This window comes from Pezoporus occidentalis, unplaced genomic scaffold, assembly GCF_034315485.1.
Source record: "Pezoporus occidentalis ecotype Australia unplaced genomic scaffold, CSIRO_AGI_Poc_V1 ctg8, whole genome shotgun sequence".
Lineage (NCBI taxonomy): Eukaryota > Metazoa > Chordata > Aves > Psittaciformes > Psittacidae > Pezoporus > Pezoporus occidentalis.
The window spans coordinates 8,342,048-8,368,406 of NW_026916158.1; the positions used below are offsets into that span (position 1 = coordinate 8,342,048).

Sequence of the window (26,359 nt, forward strand, 5' to 3'; positions counted from 1 at the left end):
TTGAAATGGTGTTTCTTTCTGTGATATTGACATCACACAATACTATCGAAGAACCATTTTATTAATGAAAATTACTCTGTGATCTCTTAAACCATGCTTTCTAGCAATTGGATTTGTAGATACTGTAGTGTTATTCTTGTAGGGTCCCTTTAAAATAATGCCCCAGATACAGCTCCTGGAAAATTGGTTCAAGTTAACTCTGAACCAGGTCACTGAAAACCTATTTAGAATTCAAAGGGCTTTTTAGCTGGAGAACTGTTTCCATATTAATAGACAAACTACTGTTAAGGAAAATTATGAAGTGTAAGATTTCCAAAGAAAGGTGCTTAAAGAGTTGAATTCCAAAGTCTTGTATTTAGTCTGAGATTTTCAAAAGGTTCTAAAGCATTTTTGAGCTGAAATGTGGGGCAATTACCTATCAAAATACCTGCTTTTCTTTCAATATGATACTTGGAAGCTAGATTATCAGTTTTATGAAGGAAAAAGCAATTGTGGACTTCATGGTGCACAGATTTTTAACAGCCTTGTCAGAGTCAGGGTATGTATTTGGACACCAGTTATGAGCTCCTCCTTTTGAAAACCTGGTCAGGATTTTGCCAGTGTTCATATTGTTGTCTTGTGTGGTGCTGGGTGCTTTGCAAAATACTTCCTAACTTGATTATTTTACTCAGTTGTCTCTAAGCTATTCTGTGAGTAACATTGCACAGCTCAGTGACTATCCTCTCTTACTGCGATTACTCATAAGTAAGGTTACTGAAAAAGCAGTGTATTTTAAAGCAGTGTAGACACTTCACTGACGATTAATAGATGGAAACAGCAGTGGGTTTAATACTAGGGTCAGCATGTTATTCATTTTATCTAAGATACACATTGACAATTCCATTAATTTATGTATAAACTAACACACTAGGAAACTTCCAGTGTCACATATTGGAACAAATTTTCTTCCCACCTTCATGACAACAGTCTTTTGAATTGCTAGGCATCATGTCTTACTATGGATATGCAATTATTTTTTTTTTTTCTTCCAGAAATTATTCAATATCTTTTGCAAAATTCAAGCTAGTATTTGGCTCTCTGGAAGATGAGCTAGAAGGAGACAGAGGGCAACTAAAGTGTCATACTTTAGCTATTAGCTGTATTTAAAAGATAGGAAGAAACGTGGAGATTGGTGGCTGTTTCAGTTTTCCAACTTCTTTCTATTTGAAAAAGCAGAAAAAGAGAAAAGCACATATACAGAATTTAGATACATAGTCTACTTGCAAAATGACAATTACAGAAAAAGGAGAGAGAGCCCACTTTAGTTTAAACAGCAGCTATACTCACATGGCTGCTTCAGAGAAGCTGTCATTTATCCTGAAATTTTCATGAGTCGGTGTGTGGTGTTTGCAGTGCCTGAGGCCTCTTTTTGCAAGTAGGCTGATTGCATTTATAAAGCTACTTGTGTTCAAGTACAAGGGGCCATGACTATGGCACTGGTTACAGCATATGCGAAGAAAAAAATAAAACCTGTTAGAAAGTGGTTTGCTGTGGCAAAAGGTGAGGAGCTGCACACCAGACTGTTCTCTCCTCTGTGTGAGACACTGACCCAGGATCGGTGCAATGAATAATCTGTATTTTGGAAGCAAAATGTCAGAACAAGAGAAGGAACAGGAGGTGGGTTATGGGTTTGCTGTGTGCAAGATAATGTCAGTCTTTGCACAGAGGTTAATGTTGTCTGCAGCTGTGCTCCACAGCAGCAGTGTTTAGTGTAAGTTTTTGCTTTGCCTTTTTTCTTTTCTTTTTTTTTTTTTTTTCCCAATAATTATTCTTTATGAGTAGTTTTATGTCCCACTGAGATTTTAGGAAAATGGATGCCTCTGGTCGCATTTAACTCCAAAATACAAACTAGTGAGTATAAAGCTGAGAAGGGCTTTCACAGCCTTAAGAGAGGGCTGGGCGAACAACGGTCTCTCCATCCACAGTTCCTCACCTTTTTTCTTTACTTATAGGTGTGGTGAGGTGTGGTGAAACTCTGCTGGTTGGAGTAGATGACTTCTGTAGAAGCATGATTCAGGGATGTGACCGAGATCTGTCTCCATTGTACCTGCTGAAACCCAGCCACTATTCAATCCAAATCATTTGACATTCAGCTATTTCCTGTTCCATTAATTTAAATGTAGCAGTTTTGAAGACTTAGTGATAATTTTAGGGTAGTGGGAGGTAGGAATTTCTTCTGAATTCTTCATGTGACTTATTTGGCCATTGCTTTCTTTACAGGAATAATAAGTTGCTTTGACTGATTCTGTAAATATAATGCTTGGTATTGTAAATATTCACACTGAATGGTTCAAGGTCAATGGTGTTCAGAAGGAAAGGTTATTTTGTAGAGCAATGTTGAATTCACTGTTCCTGGATTCATCAGATGCTGTCATTTGTAGACTAACATCACGATGTGCTTTTCAGCCATGTGCATGTAGAAAAATACTATTTTTTACTTTAATATCCAAATGAATGTCTTTGCCTTTCTCTACGCTTCATAGACATTGATGAGTGTGCAGAAGGAAGAGCCAGGTGTGCTCATCGTTGTGTGAACAGTCTGGGATCCTTCACCTGTGTCTGTAATCCAGGCTTCGAGCTGGGGGCTGATGGAAAGCAGTGCTACCGTAAGTGACACTTTTGCAGTTATGCATTTCAGGCATTCTTATCTGCAAACTGCTATACTTCATTTTTAATTCAGTTGGATTAGCACTCACAGCAACATAAATGTATGCAAAAGCTCAAGCTTAATACTATTTTCTTCATCTTCTGCCACTGCTGGTTTTGCAGGTTGATATTCCTAAACCTGTGTTCACAGACCTTAATTACTGCATTTCAAAGAGCAAATAGCCATGTTGGTTTATCTTCAGAGACTGGTGAATTCTGTGTAGGACTACTAAAATATTGCTCTTCTGTGAAATACATTCATTCCTGCCCTCCTCCTCCCAATTTTATTATATGCCACATCTGAGGCAAGAAAGAAATGTAATATTCTACTCCTGTCTTTATCTCTCTAAATTTACTTATGTTTCTTCTGAGATTATTGACACTATTAAGTAGATGCCTTAAAAAAAAAAAAAAGGGAAAAAGCAAGGTTTGGGATGCAAAAAATATTTGAACAACTGAAATTTCCCAAACTAAAATGATGCTGAGCTCTGTTGTCTTCCCTCACATGCTTATCTCTTGCCAGCAGGGTTTCTTAATCAACACCGCTTTTCTTGAGGAGGGGACTGATTTCCAGCACTGTTAGTTGATAGGTGATCCCTAGGCTGTCCTTGAGGGCAAATTTAGATAAATAAAGGAGATGATGTGTGGAAAAGTTTGTGTTATTATGGACCTAACATAAGCTCACTGGAATGCAGACAAAAGAATGACCTGTTTTAGGAAAGAGGTGGGCAAAGACCATTCAATGTAATAATACTGTGCAAGAGCTTTCAGCAGAATTTCCTTAGGAAAATATGCTGCATGCCAGAGAATGTATGCTTTCTTTAAGAATGTGTGTGTAAGAAATACTTATTGGGGATGAAATTCAGTTTCAAAGCATTAACATACATTAAAAACAAAAAACAATTATGTGAGAGATATCCTGGAGAATTATTTCATAGGTGATGGGGGGAACTGTGAATAGTGCAGTGGTAGAGGAAATGCAATTAATATATAGATATGAAATGATGTGTTATCTTGGGATTAAAAAAAAAGTGCTTTAGACCACTTAGATTTTATTGTGATTTTTCTGGTAATGTATTTTCTCCATGTTCTGCAAATCTCAGGCGATGGTGATTCTCTGTGCCTTATGTACAATATTTAAAGCAAATAATAAAAATAAAAACATTCTGCATCTATTCATGATCTGGGTTATCCCAGTGCTTGAGAAATTTATAATCTTTGTTTATTCTTTCATTTCCCCAGTGTCAGGGGGAAGAGCTATTATTCTATTTTTACTGATGAAGAACTGAGACAAAGTAAATGATGAAGACAGTATATGAAGTCAGATTCTGCATTTGATTGCTGGGTTTCCTAAATCCCAGCTTGACACATAGGACAGGTGACTAGGTTTCTTCTCCCTGCTGCAAATAATCATACTATACACAGGATGTAGCTTTCAATATATATTCTCCTAATTTATATCCTCTTCCAGCTAGACTTGCATTTCGGCAGGTGGATTGCTCCCTGAGGGCACAAAAAGCGTAGGAGCAGAACCTCCAACACAGATGTGTCCCTGAGCCACAGCAGTGGGGAAATCCCATCCTTCTGCACCAAATCTGATGGCCTCAGCTCTGAGCTGGAGTGTTTCTGGAAGCATGGTGGCTCCTTTAAGGAGGGTGTTTCTCAGTTCTCCTGCATATTATGGGAAATTAATTCCTCTCTACATAGTTCTGTAATGAGACACTCTGGGTAATTCTTCAGGAGAAAATTTAGAACTGAGCTTACAATTTGCTTTCATCCCAAAGAAATCATCCAATGAAGTACCTGGGTAGGAATGAGGTGGCCAGATGTTCCCTTTTCTATCTGAGGACTTCTACTGGACCTGGCCAGTTGTGAGGACTGTCCAGCACAGCCCAGTGCAGAAGGATGGGGATGATCCATCAGGGTGAAGAGGGATGGCAACACCATCATGCCACCACACTGTCTTAATTACGGGCAAAGTCCCAGGAGGGAAATTGCCATGTGCCCTGTTGAAGGGACATAGAATCATAGAATAGTTAGGGCTGGAAACAACCTTAAGATCATCAGGTTCAAACCCCCCTGCCATGGGCAGGGACACCTCACACTAAGCCATGTCACCCAAGACTCCATCCAGCCTGGCCTTGAACACTGCCAGGGATGGAGCATTCATAAGTTCCTTGGGCAACCCATTCCAGTGCCTCACCACCCTCAAAGTAAAGAACTTCTTCCTTATATTTAACCTTAGATCCAACAGTCAAAACCTGTGGAATCTTCTGCTTTGTGGTTAGGTGTCAGACTTGCCATCTTGTGGTTTGGTGTCACACAGCACTCTGCTGTTAAAGTTTTAAGACATTTGTGTTTGGTGGATGTTTCAGAACCCAGCTCTTTCCCATTCGCATACGACACTAAAAGTTCCTTATTGGAAAGCACAAGCAGTCTGGGTTGAGATGGACCACCTGGGTTCTTCAGATGGTTCCTTTCCTCCTTTGAGGCAAGGGCAGAACTTGCTATTGCATTCAAAGCAAGCATAAATCTCAGGAAACCTGTGAGGGCTCCTGTAGTAGGCAGACTGCTGGAACGGTGGACCAGCTTCACATTACCCAAGTCAAGAGCATACACTGTTATGACACAAGGAGACAAATACCCAGAGTTCAGTGGCTCCAAAACATGCTTTTCTGTGGTGTGAGTGGGAGTTCAGTTTATATTTCCTGCTACAGCAGTCAGCTTATGTATGCTTTTTTACAGAAAGCTTATTCTCCAGTGACTCCCCCTGTGCTTGCTTTTTAACATCATTTTGATTTATTTCTCTGCAAGGCATCGAAATGGAAATTGTCGATAGCTGCCAGGAAAACAACGGTGGCTGCTCTCACCACTGCGAACACACGACTGAGGGGCCACGCTGCTCCTGTGACGATGGCTATCACCTCGATTTTGATGGCAAAACATGTGCAGGTAATTCATGACAAATACAGTGCTCCTGTGGGAGGAGGGAGGAGACACGGCAGGTCTCTCTGCAACGGCAGCCTGCAGGAGAGCTGTCACTCAAGGAAATGCCTTCCCATCTCCTTCCTTTCTTCTACAAGTTTTAATTAATACCATCCTCTGGTGCTTCCAAGCCACGGCTCCAGCTTGCCTCACTCTGCATGTTTGCTGGGAGTATTAATTAACATGGGGAAGGAGTTCTGCCTCCCAAATGGAAGATGACAGTTTGGTGCATTGCCAGTTGCTGTGGCCGTATCTCATTGTGTGCAGCTCAAACATCACTTGTCTGACTTTTTTGCCTTCCCTTCGTCAGCTGGCGGCCGGGAAGAGGTCACCTCTGGCTGGGAGAGGTAGCATTGCTATTCTGAAGTGCTTCATGTGCAAACCCCACTTTGTGTTGTGGAAGTTGCTGTATTTCTATCAGACTGGCTCAGTGATGAGATTGCACCTCTGACTGTGAGAAGTCTCACTTAGGAAGTGAAAGCAATAGTTAGATTTGTTTTCATTTCAAGAAAAGAGCTTAAAAATTCATTCACGTTTTAAACAATTTTACAATGTGATTTTTAATTTTTTTGTTTGTTTACTCCTTTTGCTGTGCAAACTGTATCGTGTTCCGCTTTAGGCTTGCTGTCACTATGACATTAAAATTTTAAAGAATAGCCAAGAAGAAAGGGAGGAAAAAACCAGAGCAGGTACCACACAGCAGTATAGTAAGATGTGAGGAGAGGTAGAGAGTGAGAGCACTGGTTGATGTGACAGGCATTACAGACAAGAAGAGCCTTGCAACAAAAAAGGCCAAGTGCAGGAGAGAGGAGGGAAGAGGGAAGCACTGAGGTCTACAAGGGTGACCTGTGCTGGAGCTTAAAAAGCAGGTCAGGGAGGCAGATTTGGGCACAGAGCCTTGCAGGGGTGGGATGGTTTATGCAGTCTTGTTTGTGTACGGATGAGAGGAGGCAGAGCAGCCTCCTGCCTGTGCCCCAGCTCAGTGACCTGCTGATGAGGATTTCAGAGGGAAGCAGTTACACTGGATGTGTCCAGGAGGGAAGTGAGAGCACAGGGGAAGGATTTGGCAAGACTGAGGACATGAAAAGCTACTCTTAACAGCAAAAATCTCCTTTTTGTTGAATGCACACTTCACATTCCTGCACAGACAAGGGCCTGTTGCTAGACCCCAGAGCAAGGCATTGTCTGATGTACTGCAGAGGAACTCAGCTTGCAGCATTTCTGGAAAACACTCTTGTGTTCAAATAACCTGCATTTATCATTTTCATGCTGACCTCTTCACCTCAATTGATTAATTACATTTTCTTCCTCCTCTTTCTCCTGTCGGTGTTTCCTAATAATGTTGGTACTTCTTCCAAGGTTAATTGAGACACTGACCTTTCCCATCTGCGGCTGCTCATCAAATGCATTTTGCAGACTCAGCATTGACAAGGTGGCCCTTGAATGGCCACTGACCTGCTCAGCAGGCTGCAAGGGCTGGCATCACCTGAGAGCCTGCACTGGAAAGATAACAGCTCGATTCTCCTGTCTAATCACCGGAATAACGGTGTCAATTATACCAATTTCCAGATGGACACAGGGCAAGATAAGGCAATGGGCAATTAGTTATCAAAAACTGCAAGTGCACCTAGTAAGCTGCTGATGTCCAGCAAACGCTTTGTTGGATCAGAGCTCTCTTTCGCTACCAGTTTGTTTTGAATAAGGTTGAATGTAAAAAAAGTACAAATGGTTAAATGTAGATTACTGTTAAATAGATGGTATTTGTGGGCTGGTGAGACATAATCATTGTTTGTTTTGTAAATCACCTCATGGAAGCTACGACTTGAAGAAAAGGTGCCTCTCCTTGGACATAAAGGGTATTGGCTACTGTGGGAGAAAGTAGAAGAGAGCTGCTGTCAGATTCAGTGTTTTATGTGGGTGAAGGGAGTGGAAGACATAGAAAGGCATGTGCTGAAAAGCACAATAGCAACTGAGCCACACTGGTGGAACAGCTCAGACTGTGCCTAAGGGCTGAACAAGTTGCTTCTTTCTTGCAGAGCTGGACGAGTGCAAGACCGGAGAGTCTTGCTGCTCCCAATTCTGCATCAACTATGCAGGTGGCTATGAGTGTGCCTGCAAAGCGGGGTTCCAGCCAAATGCCGATGGCTGTGCCTGCGACGGTGAGTCCCTTGATACCAGTGGCTCAGTCTAACTAAGCACAGCAGTAGATAGAAGAAATGCTGTCAAAGCTCATCACAGAGCTGTGTGGACATTTCTCTAATAAGAGAATCAGTGACCGTATGCGAGCTTTGCTGATAAGATTTTGCAAATGTATAATTTCCACTTTGTGAGACTAGAATACAGTAATAACCCAGGATCCAGCATGGAGAAGTGGGGCTGTGGGAAACAAGCCAGCAAAGAGGAACTTTTCCTCCTCTCTCCATGGACACTGTATGTTGATATGTGTTAAAGACTACTTCTACAAAAGGAAAGCCTTCAAAATAACCAGAGGATCAACTGAGCTTAACAGCTTAAAGCAGCTGTTTTCACTTGAGACAAAAATGTAAATCAAATAATCCATGTTGTCCTGAAATGTTTTAATATCTCAAATTCTAGTGAGAAGCAGACACACACACCCCCACACACCCCCCCCCAAATACTAAAAATTCAGGTGTTCATATGTGCAGAATAATTTTTCAGATGCAGCCGGGCAGAGAGTGTACTCTCCAAAGAGAAGGACTTGTACCTAATCAGCATTTTTATCTATTTTTAATAGATGTGGATGAATGTCATCTTAATAATGGCAACTGTGACCATTTCTGTGTTAATCTTCTGGGGTCATATGAATGTGCATGTAAGGAGGGTTACAGGCTTGGTGTTAACAGATTGTCCTGCATTGGTAAGTTATTTTTACATACTGGAGGCCATTAAGTATTTCCCACTGATCTAAAATGTGAATTCAGAACTGGGATTTTCACAGGTTCTGGGATTTTGGGATCCATCTCTGAATGTGGCCAGGGTAGAGCTACATACAACGCCGAGTTGCATGATCCCAAGTTATTCCTCAAGTAATGGGTTTTGCCAGGGATAATGGGAGATGAGTGCTTAAATCCCTTGGATATGCTGGAAAACCTAAACCTCACGTTCTAGAAATGAATACTATTTTGACAGTTTTCTTGCACCTTTTGGTGAAGTTTAACATCCTGTGGAAAAAAAAGGTAGCCCAATTGTGCTTTTATGAACTATAGCAAGTTTTCCACTAAAGTCAGTGGTGTGATTCTGGATTTCTGCCAGCGTAACCAGTACAGAATTTAGCCTAGCAACTTAGTTTTACAACCAGCTTTAGCACCTGTTAAACCTTAGGCAGAGTTCGATATTTTAACCAGCTCCAAAAAGAAAGCCAAATGATTTCCCATCACTTTTAAGGCTCAAATTTTAGGTTTTCTGAAGATAAATTGGACAGCCAGACTCACTCTATATATGTCATCTCCAAAATGAGCCAAAGTAATGACCTTCATTAACTAAAAATAATCTCATACTTCAAGTGAGGAAAATTAAAATCCTCATTTAATTTCTTTTTTTGGACTTTCCATGACCAGAGTTTATTTCCAGAAGAAAGGAAAGGGAAGGATTTCTTCTCCTGCCCTGCTTCCCTCCCATTTCTCCCATTTCTCTTTTTTTGGATAGCAGAAACTCTGTTTGTACATACAGATGAGAAAACGAATCAGCCGTGCAGACTGCACAGTGGTGTAGGTGGAAAATGTACCAGCATAATAAAAATTAAAAAAAAACAATAAATTAAAAATCTGTAAGGAAGAGTCAGGGCAAGTTCCTGATGGCATGTGTGTGTGTCAGCCCTAGGTGGGGAGGACGTGGATGCAGAGGAAGCAGTGGGGTTTGCCGGGGCTCCAGGGCTGCAGTTCAGAGATCCCCCACAGCTCCTTCACTACACCCTTGGTGCCCTCTATGAGGATGAAGATCCACGAGAAGAGCTCACCCTGGTGCACAGGGTTGGTGAGTGAACAAGCACTTCTAGCCATTACAGCAAACTGGGGGAATAGTGTCAGGAAGAGAATTCTGCGTGAGAGTTATGCTGGGCTGGCTGGGGCTTATACTGTCAGGGATGGAGGGTCCCTGTCAGGACGGATGAGCTTTAATCATTTCTGCCTGTCCTCTATGCCATCAGGGAGGTGGCATTACTACACGTCCCATCCCAAATGGGACACGTTTGAGGAACAGGGAGGCTCACTGCTCATGGCTGCTGGCTGGATGTGATGGGAGGGATGCAGGGGAAAAGCGAGAGCACAGCAGGCAGGGGATGGAAGCCTTCTTGGAAAAACAGGTAGTCTGCACAAAGCCTCAGAAGCAACAAGAGAAAGATCCTAGGGCTAGAGGGTTGCATGGGTTATTGCAATGGGTTTGGGGGCATGTGTGCCCTTTTAACAAGCCCTTTTATAATCACTGGAGGGTTTTTGCTTAATATTTTTGCATTCTTTTTTGTGGAAAAAAAACAACCCTCTGGAGATTCACATCCCTTTTGATGCTTTGGGCATGTTCTCTGGAAAAAGTTGGGACACATCCACATAATGCTCAGGCTGGCCAAGGGCTTGGCATGACTGGTGACAAAGAGAGCACATGAGCCCACACAGTCACAGGAGTAAGTGCAAAAGCTGTTTTGCACCCCACTTGAGCTTTGCATGACTTCAGTCTTTCCACCTGAAGGTAGAAACTTCATCACCTAAAGAGTATTATGAGTTGAAACCCTGTGCTTGCTTTCCTGATGAGTACAGTATGTGCCAGTGGTCACCAGGGAAGAAAGAAAATTCTTATTTTTGTTATGTATGTCCTGTGATTTTTATATGAGCTTTAATTACTCATCTGAGTACTGTGCCCTACAGGCAAAAATCAGGAATTGGTCTTGGCTTTAATAAAAAAATTAACTTATTTTTATGAACAAAAGAGTTAAGACCTCCCAAATCACATAGCATCTAGTCGGACTCAACAACACTGGTAACCAATTGGGAAACTGATAAATGAGATAACCACAGGCAAAATTATCAGGCCTAGAAACCAGAATCAAATATTTATTGACCAGTTCTTGCATGTTTTATTTATATTTAGCCACATAAATTTAGGTGTTATCAGTCATAGCAGAGCATCTGCACTTGTCCTAAAGCTGAGGCTTTGCAGCACATAATGGAAGGAAAAGGTGAGGGAGAAATGGAAATTCTAATGGTTTAATAAGCACTTTTAACTCGCAAATACTAATTTATTTCTCATACTTTCAGACATATTTCTGTGCTGCTATCTATATTGTAAACCCCCATGCTTTAACAGTAAACAGGCAAAAGTAATTAAATATTTTCTATAACTTGAATGACTTCTTAAGGTAGAAGCATGATGTTTTTACTGGTAATCTGTATTATTCTCCTGAAGTATGAACTTACAACCCGTTCCAGGTGGGAGCACTGAGATTCTGAATGTCTCTGGAAGCTTCGGCATTTGTTGAGCTAACAAGAGAAAAGAACAGCTGGGTGCTGAGACCTAAAGGAAATCTGGCCCCACATGGAAAATTGCTGGCGAGAAGCAACCAGCCTGCTGACTTACTGTTAGCTGAAACAATCTGCCACCTCGCTTTCAGGTGTTGTTCTAAATCCCTTTCCAAAATGCTTCCAGCCAAAGCCATAAAGCCTCAGAGGCAGTAAACTGACCATGTGGATAGGATCTTAATGACACCAAGGTATTTTAGCAGCAAGTAACATTTATTTTCTGCGCCTTTCTCAATAGACCTCACAAGGAAAGATCATGAGGGTGCAGGTGTCTGTGGGTGTAAGGGAAAAAAAGAGGTTGGGGAAGGTGAGGGAGAAATGCGTTTTCACATAAGCTTTCCCATATAAACTAACCCTTTTTTCATATCTGTGAAGAAAAAGGTAGGGATAAATGTCTATTATACATTGTTTTCCTAGAATAACACCCAGCCTCTGCTGTTAAAATATCACTGAGCTAAGCTTAAATAGCACCACGTCCACCTACTGCAATAGAACAAAAAGCATAGCCTAGTATGGAGAAAAAGATATTCTCTCCCACAAAATAATTCTAATTGTATACAATATTATCAAGCTTTTATTAGGTGCAAATTCACTTTTTCTGAAGGCAAGATATTTGCTTTTAAAAAGTAGTTTTAAGTGCTCTTTGGTAGGAATTACAGCATTTAAAGGAATAAATTCCAGCTAAGTCTCAGCTTTCCTTTTATTTCAACTATAAAATTTGGAGAGGGAAGTCCAGGAATCACTATTTGGGACATGAAATGAATCAGTGGTATTTGCAACATTACCAGCATTAATGCTAGCAACATGAATACTTTTTTCTCAGACTGTCAACGTTGTGTAGGTTCCTTTTTACACTTATACGTCTGGGATGAGAGGTGAAAGCTTGTGGAAGTATTTTGTCTGTATGCTCACTAAGCCTTCTGTATTTTTTCATTCCAGTTTGCCTTGATAACGCGTTCGGCAATGACTGTAGCTTGAGCTGTGAGGATTGTCTGAACGGAGGCAGATGTAACAGTGAACACAGTGGCTGTGTTTGCTCACCTGGGTGGACTGGCATTATCTGTAATGAAAGTGAGTACAGTGGGTTTCAAAGGTGAGGACTTTGTCCTAGTGCTGTGATGCTGCAGATAGGTAGGAAATAGGAATAACTTGTTGTACTTTTAATCTGTAAAGCTTTCTAAGGAGCACAGCTGTCTCATAGGCAGATCAAACTTTATTGTAATGGGGTACATTAAATAGAAAGTAAGGGATGCTACAATATATACTACAAGCCCTCAAACAGCGGGGTCCCTGCCTGCCAGTGCAGTATTGTACAGTATTTGTCTGGTGTTCATTCCTATTCACTCTGCTGCTAAAAACTGCTGAAGTTTGCCTGCAATGCCTCATTCCACAATTTGCCTTACTGACTTTCAGAAATCTGTCCCGGCAGGTGGTGTGACAGTCTGGATGGACATGTGTACTAAGCTTGGGTTTTTTTTTTCCATTGTAACATCCCCAGACATTGACTTTTTAATTTTTTTCCCCTTATCATTCTTTTTATTATTAGCATCATTTTCTTGTGATGTTTAATTTTTAATATTGGAAATTTTATATTTCAGAATTCTCCTACCAAGTCAAACAATGTCCTTTGTAACAGCTTTTTACTCTCCTTATTCCTGCTTCCTGGCAGAGGATCCTTCTGGGTCAGAAGTCTGTGTCAAAACCAACTAGAACCATAGAGTGGTGATTTCTTGATGTACCATGCACTGTTCTTCATCTGTAGTTTGGCAAAACTTGTCTGTTGCTTGTCTGAGACTACATGGTAGGTCTCCTGAGTGTTTGAGATAGGTCCCTCTGTTTTATGGTGTGTGGCACGATGGCCCGTCATACTCAGAAAGTCTGTTCTGTCACTGATGAGGCAGTCAGTGAAGAATTATTATTCAGCATCGGTAGACATCAATGTTCAGGTTAACGTAATCAAGATTGTTTAGGGGGCATCATCACAAGGACAGAAATATAGAAAAAAAGGCAAATTATTGAAACCAACAGTCTGCCCAAAATTAGTTTGGGTGGCTGATCCTGGGTTTGGTTTGTAAACACTGGGGACAGCTAAGAGAATAGATATGAAGAGAATTAAAATGATAATTTCTAGTCTACCTAAGACTAGACCAGTTAGATTATTCTTACATCTATTCATGGTGCTCTAGTTATTCTTAACATCTATTCATGGTGCTCTAGTGGTTCAGAACAGGTCATAAAAACTTCAAGAGAGGATACAAATTCTTTAGTCCACTTCATAAATAATAATAACATTTCTGCTTTATATTTACAGTAGATATGCATGCATGTAATCTGGTGGAAATCACCTCCATAATTTAAAGAACTTTAATGGGATGCATTTAAGGCATTACTGAGCAAAACCTGCAACCCAGTGACATAGCCATTACAATGATAAATACAATAGATAATCTATGATTTAGTCATATGTGATTGCTTTCAGTCTTTTCTATTTTTTTCTGAACATACAGCATAGTTAATGGGTTTAGGGCGAGACAAGCAGTTGAGAAAACTGAAACTAAATTTTAGTAATAACGCACCAAAGAAGCTGAATGGAAATTGATGTGAAATGTAAAGTTTTTTCATGTACATTGATAAAATGTCAGTTAAGTCAGATGACTCCAGCAACTGTATTTACTCAGGTAATGAGCTTGGTGGATCAAGACTTCATTTCACAACTTGTTTTGCACTGGAGCGATGACAGGAAGGAATCTTGTTGTGGATCCGTTTCTGCCATGATCATCTGGGGAATTTCAGAGGCTATGTTAGAAAAACATAATGTTATTTTTATAATAGTATTTGGGGAAAAAAAAAAGTTTTGTACTTAACAAGCAATGTTTTTTGAGCCTTGTGCATTGTGTGGAGGGAAGCATACGCAGTGGAGAATTTGAATACATCATGCAGTACTTCACGTAAGTCAGCTTAATTCAGGTGTCCTTTTAAAATTAAATAGTAAATATCAGACACATGTGTGTTACCTTATATAGAAAGAATATAACTTTGATTAGAGCTGCTTGACTAAAAGAACTCTCATTGCTCAGTTTTGATGACTGGAGTGTTATTTTTATAAAGGGACGGGATTTCATGGCCCATTCATTTTCCCTGATTTCTCCACAGCTTGCTCCCCAGGGACATATGGCAGAGGCTGTGCCAGCATTTGCAAGTGCCAGAACGGAGGCTCGTGTGACCCTGTCACAGGGCAGTGCCGCTGCCCACCCGGTGTGCACGGCAAGCTCTGTGAAGATGGTATGGCTCCCCTTGTCTTGCCTGAAACCTCACCATTTCTTTCCCTTTGTTTCTATCTAGATGTAATTGTGTGTAGTAAACCTTAGTGGCGCTAATGAGAATAGTCTCCATTGTGTGAGACGTAACCCTGCAACTTGTTTTGCGGTGACTTTTGTTTAAATAATAAGCAAGACAGAGAAAAAGCACGTACCTTGTAAGGATGGGCTCACAAGCCCCAGGTCAGCAAAAAGGCAACCTGTCTTTTCTGTAGCGCCAACTAAAAGAGAGCTGATTTGGTGTTTATGTTTTAACACTTAACAGCTGATGCCTTGCTGTGTTTGTGCACTTAAAAGGTTGCCCGAAAGGCTTCTTTGGGAAGAACTGTAATAAACCATGCAACTGCGCCAACAACGGCTATTGCCACAGACTCTATGGAGCCTGCCTATGTGACCCAGGGCTTTATGGGCGCTTCTGCCATCTTAGTAAGTTTCTGTAATTTTTTGGATCTGTTTAACATATGCACAACATAATGGTGTCTAAAAGATTCCACATCACATACAAAATGAGTGGGTTCTGTGATGAACTGGGAGTAGCAAGAGGATGTGACTCTGGATGCATGCCAGGAAGCCCCAGAAATTTCATTAATCTTTTCCTCTAGCAATTAAATTTGGCCATAAGGACTGAGATTTACTGATATGCAAAGGTGTGAGGACTATAGGTAGGGTTGGTTTGGATTGGCCAGGTTAATGTCAGGGTTGTTAGTGAGGCTAAAGTCCAGCTGGAGTTAGGGGCTGCCAATAATGTCAGAGTAGGAGCTGAGGAGTAGGGCTGACTGGGGCAGGATGAAGATGAAATGTCAAATGGGGATGCAAAGAATCAAAACAAAAATATTAAAATATGGCTTACAGCTTTTGTTCCTAAATCTATGCAAGATTAGTTGTGTGATTTGGTTGGTTTTTTGTTTGGTTGGTTGGGTTTGTTTTTTTTTTAAGAGAAGATTTTGTCTTGGACTGTATCCAAATATTTTTTTTCATTCAGAAACTTAACTAAGTTTTCTTTGAAACATTTCTGTTTCTTGCATTCACCACATATTGCTTGAAATGAAATTAATTACTTAATATAGGCATCATGTAAACCATATTTTACACACCCACATATTAATGGGCACCATCATAGGAATGTGGATGTATTTGCTGAAAGTAAAATGAACGTTTTGCTTTTTTGCAGCAGTTGCATTCTGCAGCAGTTTGCAATTTCAAATAACTCATGCATAATTACAGAGCTAATGATTCCTTTTTATCTGGCTGCAGCCTGTCCCAGGTGGGCCTTTGGAGCTGGCTGCTCAGAGGAGTGTCAGTGCGTGAAAGAGTACACGCTGGAATGCAACGCAAGGAATGGGGCTTGCACCTGCAAGCCTGGTTATCATGGCAAAAAATGTCAGAAAGGTATAATAGAAAGCCAGATTGCCTGTGTCTGCTTATTCCTTTGTCACAGCATTATTTCTCATTTGCTTTGTTTGGTTGCTGCTGATACTGATACTAGTATTTTGCTAATTATTTTGTCTGTGGTTTTTCATACATCAAACACCCATGAGTGCTGGCTATCACAGGGCTTACGGGGACATCAAAGAAATACAGCTTAAGAATACAGGAGTTATAGCCTGAGCAAACAACAACAGAAATCTAGAAACCAAATTCTAATACAGCCCTAAATAATGACTCTGGAAGTTACCACTTCTGTTCTTTCCTTTTTCTGCATAGACAGTAAATAAGTGGCAAAAACTCTTTTATGGCAGCAGGGTTATTTGTAAACAGTTTCAGTAATGCTAGTTCAGGTTTGTGGGTCTTTGAATTCAACTTACTCTTGTAGTTTTTGGGGTAGTTGAAAGAGAATTGTATTCCACATTCATGTTTGCATGTCTCAGTAGCCCTCTCCAGACAGTAATGGAGTAACACAATAAAGATTCTTCCTTCAGATTCCTCTCTGGGCAGGCAGGAATGTGTCAGATTTATGACACTAGTTGTTGGAAGGAGGTTGGTGGAGAATAACAGTGATGATATTTAGCATCTTTAGCATTCTTGGTGATGTGCATAGTTCTGGGGGAGGCCATCCTTCTCCCAGCACTGGCTTTGCACCAAGGCAGAGAGCAGCAGAAGGTACAGACAGATAAGAAGAGTAATTCTGTAATGGCTATAATTAAATATATCCTTAAGTACACTGCCATTCTGTTTATGGGTTGTATTTAAGCTGTAACCTCTTTGAAATGTCCACACAAGTGTTTAATAAGTATTTGTGCTTCCTTATCAGCACCTCTAAAATGTATATTATATTTTCTGCAAGTTTCTGCTAAATTATTTTCTGACATCAGTTCTTTTAAATTTTCCTTTTTCTTATATATGTTGTGTGTCTACTTGCATTTTCCAGAGTGCATGCCTGGATTTTATGGGGCTGGTTGCAAACTGAGGTGTAACTGTCCTACTGATGTTTTGTGTGATCATGAGACAGGAGTCTGCCAACATCCATGTCCACCTGGGTTTCATGGAGAAAAATGCCATTTATGTAGGTACTCATCACATGTTTTCCTGGGAGGTACTCTTGAGATGGGAAAGCTTACTCAGGAAACTTATGTTTCAGATGGGAAAGCTTACTCAGGAAGCTTATGTTCAGAAGTTGCAAATAAAAGGGTTCATTTGGTTTTGGTACAGGTTGGCAGTTCCCCACTGAAGCCAAACTAATATTTGGAGCCTGGCAACTACTGTGTCTCCCTGCTTGCAAAGGTTGAGGCACAAGGCTGAGGCCAGTTGCTAAAACAAACATTTGTCCAGGTAACTGTGGTTCCTTTTAAAGCTTCAAGGGCAGACTTTCTAGAGCTCTGCTGCAGTTAACTACAGACCACCAGCTGATGAGACACTGATGCTAACATTGATCACTTTGTACCAGCACAGTTCAGTTTGAAATTGCTGCTGGTTGTGCCTCCTAATCTTGGAAATGCTTCCTTATACTAACTGTGTTTGGGTTTCTTTTGACCAGCCTGTCAGCCTGGGAGTTTTGGTGTGAGCTGCAAGCAGAGGTGCATCTGTGGAGAAGCGCCATGCAATCCGAAGACAGGACAGTGTATTTGCCCAGCTGGGAAGACTGGTGCTACATGTGAGCAAGGTGTGTTAGATGCTGGACTAGGGTAGTGAAAGTCTTTCTTTGGAAGACGTGAGAAGAATTGGAATGACTCTGTTTCCCACCAAAACTGCTGCAATGCAATACGCTTCATTTGCAGAATGGGTAAAGGGTAAGTCTTGGTACAGATCACATGACATCGACCACGGGGGGTTGCTTGCAAAGGAGGGAACATGCTTCAGTTACCCTGAGCCACCTTTCTGCTCCAGTTAATAATAGTGATTTATATGTTAAGCTGTGTTCATGCATGTTGGGCAGAGATATTGAGGCATTGCAGCACCTCTGAGTCCCAGAGCAGAACTTGGGACTGTGCTGCCATATGCACCCAGTGTTCCTCAGAAGGTGCTGAAGGGCCTTGGCCAAAGACAGCTATTGTGGAAAACAGCAAGTTAACAGAAGAAGGAATTAAAAAGGGCAGCATTACTGTGGGTAACTAAGTAAATGGATTAAAAAAGTCTCAGGGATACTAAACTACTAAGGCGCCATGGATTCCCCCTCTACCGCTTGCAGACCTCTGGCTCTTGCACACCTGAGGAGCATCTACCCTGTCTGGACCCAGGTTGTGGATCACCACTGCAGGAACCTGATGAAGGAGGTGGAGTTATATGGCGACCTGGGCTTCGCCTCACAGGCACACCACTACAGAAGTTGGAACAGAGACTTTGGGTCTTTTTTTAGATGTGTTCTCATCTGCTGCATTACAGAGGCGTGTTGACTCAGGTTTACTGTGACAGCACTGTAGGTCTGTAGAGAAGATACAACCATCCTTTATCCAGCTTAATTTTACTAATATTTTTAAATTCTTCAAGGTAATGGCACAAATGTGTAACTTCCTTGAAACAGAAAATGGAACTGTGAACATGTTATGTGCTTTTTTTCATCCAGATTGCCCAGCTGGTCAGTGGGGACCAGACTGCCAGTACTCCTGTGAGCCCTGTGCCAACGGGGGACAATGCAACACAGAGACTGGAGCCTGCGATTGTCCTCCAGGCTACAGTGGGGCATCCTGTTCCACATGTAAGTCCTCACATTGGCCATCCCCATGAAAAGGCAGTCAAGTTATGATTTGATTTCTACATTCTTGCTCTTTTGTGAGATGCTTGTTATGTCAGACACACTGAGCCAAGATAAACTACCTTTTGGCTTCAGGAATTCTCTGGGTTGAATTTGACATTATTTACCAGAAGGAGAATACAGGAGAATACAGATTAATGCAGATGACCAGCTAAACTGCATCTCAAATTGATGTTATCATTAGACCTAATTTATGACAATATGTCTTTAGAAAGACAATGTTTAATAGGCACAATACTTGTATTGCAATCCTGGTTGCTTGGCAAGAGGTGCTGACCAGTTGGCCCATACCGCATCATTCTTGGGTTATACTTGCAGCAACACTCCTTGGTATATCTACTTCAGGATTAAATAGCACTAAGGATGGTGGAATAGTATCAGTGCTCTCTCTGCAGATTGACCAGAGACCATAGGAATATACTCACACAAGTGGTCTGTGCTACTGTGGTATGGCTCCTTGTCTAGTCTCTGGGTATTAAAGGCTACTTTGAGTATGGTTGTCGTGCTGGCATAGACAGGCTCTCAGGGATAGCACTGCTTCATGCAAGATCTCTGTGGTGGCATGTCTTCTTGTTAGTCACAAATTCACTTTTGATGAAGGTTTGCTCCTCTGATTGATCCTGATGTGCCGGAGAAGTAACCAAAAGCAACTCAAGCTATTCCCACTTTGCAGAACTTGGCCCCAAACACCTAGTATACAAATTACAGATGTTTAATTTTTCCACTTTGATTTCTAGGTTCAGCTTATGCATGTTTTAGGGGCAAGCTGTTGCTGTCTTGTTTGAAAAGATCAGTCTGTGCCTGAGTTACTACCTAGGTGCATCTGTTTTCAGCCTGCCCCGATGGTTATTATGGACAAAATTGCCTGCTGTTATGCAGCTGTAGTGGCAGTGCTCAATGTCACCATGTCACCGGAGAGTGCACATGTTCCCCTGGCTGGACTGGCCATGACTGCAAACACCGTAAGTCAACTGCGTATTTACCCTACAGGGTACATGGTATCTCCCAGGGACTGAACTTAAAATGTAAAAAACAGCTCTGTTTGTTCTTAGTCTATTACAGTTTTTTAATATACTTTTGCTAATCTTATTGCTTCTGAAATTGTGTGTCTATGGGTTTGCACAGCCTGGGTGGTTATAATCCTTAATTATCTAGGTTCAAAGTATTGAAATAGATGGCTGATGAAGCACAAAGTATTGATATAACTTCTTATTTTAACGCTATGGATCCCTTTGCCTAATACCATCTGTCCTGACAGCATTTTGACTGACAGTTTTGGTTTTCATTTTCAACACAGATTAGTTTCAAGTTTAATTCTCAATTTTTCATTTTGTTTAGAGATTTATTCAACAAGTGAGTGGCACGTACAGTTGTGTGTCTTAAGGTCACTTCTCAACTTGTGAATATAAATGCTGGGAGAAATCCTGTTCCCTGGAAGAACAGAGCATCCTTCTGTTTACTTTAGCATCACTCTCCATATTGATGGCCATGTAAAAGTGCAGATTTGCCCTTTTTAGATAGCACCATATAAATGTTAAGTGATCTTGTTTGATTCTTTTCTTTTCCTCTTTCATATCTTTTCTGCTTGATTTATTATGATCCCTCTTGCAAGAAGCCAACAGAATGCAAACCTCTTTCTAAACTTGGTCTTAAACACATAAAATCATGTAAATTAATTGCTAGTGTTGATAGAAATAAGCTTTGGACCTGGCTTCTCAGGCTCAGTATTGAAGAACACTCTGGGAAAATCTGCATTTTCCACCAATATACATATTTTAAAAATCAAATCAGTTGGTAACATGTAGAGTCATTTGGATAGCTTTCATGACTCCCTAGGCTGTGTAAAGAATTAAGAGACCTGGCAAAGAAAAGCTTTTATTTCTATTCAGGATAAGATATGAGAAAAGTTGTTTTGCAAAGATGTCTCGGTAAGGCAGTGCTACCAACTATTGCAGACCGGGCTTGAAATGGATGCCCAACTCCAGAACCAGGTTACTGTTGCCTTAATTGGAACTTTCATCTTTATCCTTGCAAGAATGGAAGGAGATGCTACGGTACATTGTCATAATCGTGTCAGTGTTAGGTGATTTTTAGAATGAAAACAGGAAGTTGCTTTAATAAAATTGTGAAATTTCTCTGTCTGTATCCTTGTTGCATTTCACAGTATTTTTGAGGAAAATATGGAGGATGCTCACAAATCTCTCTAGTTTTACCCATTTGCTATTCTGATTATGCAGATTTTTGCGAAGTGAGTCAATAGCTGATGTTTTATTTCCATGAAATTATACACTTGTGACTGTGGAATGATTGATATGGATTGGCTGTGAATGATTATTTTTTTGTGGATGGTATAATATCTGCTGAAGTAAATTGGCAAAAATGTATTTATTTCTATCAATTTGTGCCCCATGCCGCAGTGGAGAGCCTAGTCCAGAACTCCTGTGTCTTAAGGGGTCATTTTGCATTTTTCTGGTCTTATTTAGATGTAAAATAATCCATTAGGCAAACTTAAAGTTGCTTCTTAATGTAAATATCTTTTTACATTGCAGCCTGCAATAGTGGCCGTTGGGGACAGCGCTGTGAAAACACGTGTGTCTGCAATAACAGCGATGGTAGCTGTGATCCAGTCACTGGCTCCTGCTTCTGTGAGCCAGGATTCACTGGGAAACACTGTGAATGGAGTAAGTTGCCACTTTGTCAACACAAGGAATTTTCAAAACCAAGCAGCGGAAATTGTGTTTTTCCTGATAATTCCCTCCAGGCTGTGCTGCCTCCGGTCTGCCCAGCACATCACAGGGCTCTCAGGTTTCATTTGGGTTTGATAGTTTCCCTAATTTTGCTTCCAGGAAAGTTATTTTCAGACTTGTTTTGGACTCAGCATCTATTTTTAATGTTAAGACCTCATGTGAGTGATAGGAGTGTTGTCTATTTGGCTTGTGCTATTAAAGTTTCCATATTGGTTTTATTTATCTGGTTTTAGGTCTGCACTATTTCTTTGTAAATACACAATGGTCTTACCAGAGGCCCATGATCTCCACTAATCTATCTCTAGCAGAGGCCAATAGCAGATGCCTTAAGAGGATAAAAACATACAGATATCTATAATATAATTAATTTCTGATATGTTTCACAGGTATCATGGTTTAAGGTTCTACCTAATGATATCTTGATGGCATCAGGGTACGCTGTGCACCAGTATCTGCTAGAGCCTTAGACTTCTGTGGGACTGATGTGCCAGGGCATCTGATCCACACAGTCCAGTAAATCTGATTGTCCCTCTCCTCCACCTGGCTGTGGGCAGGTCCCTTCTAATAGTGATCTTAAGTTTCTTCACTTACTTCTTGTACAAATGGATTGGATTAGAATTCCTTTTCATAAGAGTCAGAGTAAAATCAACTCTTTCATTCCATCTGGGAAACTGCCCACCAGAGTCTGGAACAGTAACTTTCTTTGGAGGATCCGCATTCACTGTTGTTGTACCTCCTTTATCTTCCCTCTCGAGCAATAGGGCACTTACTGTTAATAGCCGAGATGTGGGTCTGTACACGTGGGGAGCTGGGTATATTGTCTCTCAATTGCTTGAACTCCTGGAGAGGAGTTTTTCCACAGCTGAAATGATGGAGGGGCAGGATTGTCTTCAAACAATTCACTTAATCCACTGTTGGTGGTGCTGCATCCACCCAACTCGTTGCCAATGAGTTGTCATATACTGATGGCTCCATGTAAATTTCCATCACATGGGTCATGTACATTTGACTTCATCTGGATCTATGGGTGTATCATCTGACTTATGATAGATCATCTCTAGAATGGTTAATTCCCTCAGGTAGTGGAGGCCTTTCTCTGTCATGGTCTACTTGCCTGGGCAACATATAACATCTTCCTTGCAGGGATACCTTTCTTTCACAGATGACAAGAGCTGCTTTGAGAGGCTGAGGACTCTTTTTTCTTTTGCAGTCACTTTGTCAATTCCCCCTTCCCTAGCAAGTGATCCTAGCTTCTTGGCTTCCTTACCCTCTAGTTTGTGACTGTTGGCCCCGTTGTCCCAGCATCAGAGCACCCAGGTGATGATGTGCTCCCCTGGAAGATGGCTGAAATCTTTTCATATATTCCACAGCTCAGTAAAGGACAGGGATTGAGAAATTACTTCTTGTTCTGCCTCTTCCTCTGTTTCTTGTACTGATTCCTCTCTTTCTGGTGTTGCCCCCTGTAGTTCTGGCATGAAATCTTCATCTTGCTTCACTACACGAGTTGCTTTTTGTTTCAATTTCCTCTTGCATATAGGGGCAACTGATAGCAGCACAGATTGGTCTTTTGGTTCAGCTGGGGTTAGAGTGACTGCAGTATCTTTCCATGCAGTTGAAGGGGTTGCAATGTCTGTTGTTGGAGTTGGAGTAGTTGCTGTGCTTGTTGCTGGGGTTGGGATAGCTGCTGTGCTCATTGTTAGGGATGGAGTAGCCATGGTATCTGTTGCTTTGCCGTTAGATCCAGAGACGTCCTTTTCCACCTGAGGGTACTGGGTAGTGTTCAGCAGAACTCTGTAGGCATAGGCCAAGTCCCAGCACATTGCAGTTATTTGTATCTCCCTGGTATTGCCAGGATGACAGCATGCCTTTTTTAAGTGTTCACTAGTTTTTATGGATTTTGCTCTTGTTCAGGGTTGAAGTTCCAAAGCACTGGAGGGATGCAGTGGCCTAGATATTTGCCCATACTGTCCCACACACCCTGCCACTCATGACTGTCTAGCCTCAGGGAAGATCTCTTGGTGGTATTAGACAGTTGTTTAACCTTAGACAAGACTTGAACCATACTGAACAAAATGATGGTTCCCAGCAAAAGAAGCAGGCTGGTTTCAAGGGTATTCAAAGGATATTCACAGTCTTTGAAATTCATAAATGCCATTGTAAATAGCCTCGTGGGGAAGGGGAAGATGTGAGATGATGTCTCCTCCATAGGTTGGCCCTCCAAGGGAGGAAGAAACCAAGTGTAACTATTAATAATTCCCATTGCATGCTCCCAAATTACATAGGCAATGGCAATGCTGAGAACACATACCAGATCAGTTTAATGATCAATAATTCTATTGTATCATAAGCAATTATAAAGTACGGCAAAACGAGAACCTAAGCCCAGGCTCCCAAAAAGCCGATAAACACTAAAACAGCAAATCATGGCTGTATGTAAGGTGTGATATAAAGAAACTGTGAGACTAAGTGCAACAACTCTGAGAGAAAATAAATCAATATTATGACAACTGACAATACAAAGCAATGAATGCTTATTGTGATTAGACGCACTCTGGTCAGATCTGTCGTTATCTCAACCCTTCCTGCCCCACGTTGGGTACCACAAAGAACTGTTGTGGTTTAAGGCCAGCTGGTAACTCAGATCCATGCAGTCACTCACTCACTCCCCCTTTCCCTCTCCTTCTTCAGGCGGGATGGGGAGGAAAATTGAAGGAATGTAGATCCCATGGGTTAAGAACAGCCCAGTAACTAAAGTATAATATAAAAAGTACTACTGCTACTACTACTACTAATAAGGGAAATAACAAGGGGAGAGGATTTAAATTAAAAGGGGAAAGGAAAAAACAGCAATAAACACAAGTGATGCACAATACAATTGCTCACCACCTGCTGACTGATACCCAGCCTGGTCTGAGCAGCAATCTGCCCTTCTGGGTAACTCCCCCCCACTTTATATACTAGGCATGACGTGCTGTGGTATGGAATACCCATTTGGCTAGTTTGGGTCAGGTGTCCTGTCTCTGCTTCCTCCTGGCTTCCCCTCCTGCCTGGCAAAGCATGAGACTGAAAACTCCTTGATTAGCATAAGTATTACTTAGCAACAACTAAAACATCAGTGTGTGGTCAGCACTGTTTTCAGACTGAAGCCAAAACACAGCACTGCACCACCTACTAGGAAGGAGAAAACAACCTCTCACAGCTAAACCTAGGACACCAGGTTTCATCAGTTTGCCACTCAGGAGCTTCTTGAGACAGAAGCAGTATCTCTATATTTAATACAGCTTGGGGTGTTTTTCTAATTAATGTGCCTATTTCCTTTTTGATTCCATGCAGACTTTTGGTATCTACTTCATCTTGTGGCAATAAGTTGCATAGTTAGGTATTATTATTATTAGTAGTAGTAGTAGTAATATTAAGTTGTTAAATAAAATAAATATTCTATTTATTAGTTTAACAGTCTTACAGTAGCACATACATAACTAGCAGGGTCTCAGTAGTGTAGGCAGAATTAACTGTTGGCGTCATACAGGAATGTCAAAGCAATCTGGAGCAGCAGTGACCAAAGACAAGAATCTTGGAAAGTTGATCTTACAGCTCCTGTTGTTGTTGGCACAGAGGGAGTGGAAGGAGAGTTCGTTGGAAAGACCAGCTCCCAGAGAAAAAGGTGCTAGCTCCACTTCTCTTTCATTCTTGACCTCTCTCAAAATAGCATCCCTGCAGACAGAAGGTAGCCAAAGAACTGGTTGTAATCTTCTCTGGTAAGGTAAGCAGGGAAGGCATTGTCACTGACAAAACATCTGGCAACCTCTAGTAGTCTGTCTGTGGGTTTCCTGTTTTATTCAGTCTGCTTTTTATCCCACTTTAGTTGTGTGTGTATATACATATATGTACATACATATATGTGTGTGTGCAAGATTATGAAAGGCATAATTCTTCCCGAAACATTTTATGCTGCCTTTGAGGCAAGATCTTTACTGTGTCTGGAGAGCTCCTTTCTTCCTGGGGCATCTCTAGCCTCTTGCTGCAGGTTGGGCTCTTCGTGGCTTTGCAGGCAGCTCAGGTTCTCCAGCGGGGTGGATGTATCTCAGTACACACTGCAGCAGCCCATGCCTGCTCAAGCAGGAGGCAGATTTTCTGTAATGTGGACTGCAAAATCATCTGTTAAGTGTACTGCTCCTCTGCCGTTACCTTGAAAGTCTCACCTCAAGGTTTAACGCTGTAGGTTTGTAGAAATCTCAGCTGAGAGCCCCACCCCTATTTCTGCACTGGAATACTATTTTCCTTGCGCAGATTCTCTGGGTTCTGTCTGAAATTTCAAGTGAAATGTAAACACTGAGCAGGATGAAGCTTTTAAGGCACAAGTGCACTCCTATCTATTTACTCATTAAACTAGTGTAGGGAGCATGCTGCCTGGTGACCTGCAGCTCTGGGAATAGGAGGTGATGCAAATGGGGTTTTACATTGGTTCCATCCTGGCACTGAACTTCACCTGTAAGTGCAAAAAATATATTCGAACAACTCCACATTTAAAAAACAGCCCGTTTTCTGACACAGATGATTGAAAGCAAAGAGGTACTCAAGGTACTTTGCTATCCTGTCTCCCATCCCAGCCTATAGCTCCTATAAGAGACCCAGGGGCTGGCATCAGTTAGTATAGGGTCCCTAAGCTGCAGGAGCAACTGCATTCATGCTGGCTCCAATCACTGCTCACCTATAGCACCAAATAGGCAACACCAAACCCATCCATTTATTCCAGATAAAGAGCTGTCTCTGAGGACCCTCATTGTTCTCTGTTCTCTGTAATTCTTTCCAGATTGCCTGAAATTCACTTTGTTGATGTAAATGCTAAATCATACATTTTTAAGAGAGACCTGGCAATAATCTCTGTAACTCATTTAGAAAGGAGTT

The 26,359-nt window shown here is 41.3% G+C and overlaps 1 protein-coding gene across 3 annotated transcripts in view; it reads left to right on the top strand.

The window, feature by feature from the left end:
* The window catches only part of LOC134155704 (multiple epidermal growth factor-like domains protein 6), a 203,918-nt gene that overhangs the window by 145,630 nt on the left and 31,929 nt on the right, over positions 1-26,359 (top strand). For all 3 annotated transcript variants that reach the window (XR_009961686.1, XM_062603150.1, XM_062603151.1), the window contains exons 9-22: positions 2,523-2,645; positions 5,500-5,637; positions 7,707-7,829; positions 8,426-8,548; positions 9,505-9,663; positions 12,138-12,269; positions 14,352-14,480; positions 14,813-14,941; positions 15,770-15,904; positions 16,884-17,018; positions 17,490-17,615; positions 18,516-18,647; positions 19,538-19,666; positions 21,254-21,385. Coding sequence is in view for 2 of the 3 variants with exons in the window: in XM_062603150.1 (XP_062459134.1) it covers positions 2,523-2,645; positions 5,500-5,637; positions 7,707-7,829; positions 8,426-8,548; positions 9,505-9,663; positions 12,138-12,269; positions 14,352-14,480; positions 14,813-14,941; positions 15,770-15,904; positions 16,884-17,018; positions 17,490-17,615; positions 18,516-18,647; positions 19,538-19,666; positions 21,254-21,385 (1,845 nt within the window). In the remaining variant the exon portion in view is untranslated. The remainder of the gene's footprint in view (positions 1-2,522; positions 2,646-5,499; positions 5,638-7,706; positions 7,830-8,425; positions 8,549-9,504; positions 9,664-12,137; positions 12,270-14,351; positions 14,481-14,812; positions 14,942-15,769; positions 15,905-16,883; positions 17,019-17,489; positions 17,616-18,515; positions 18,648-19,537; positions 19,667-21,253; positions 21,386-26,359) is intronic.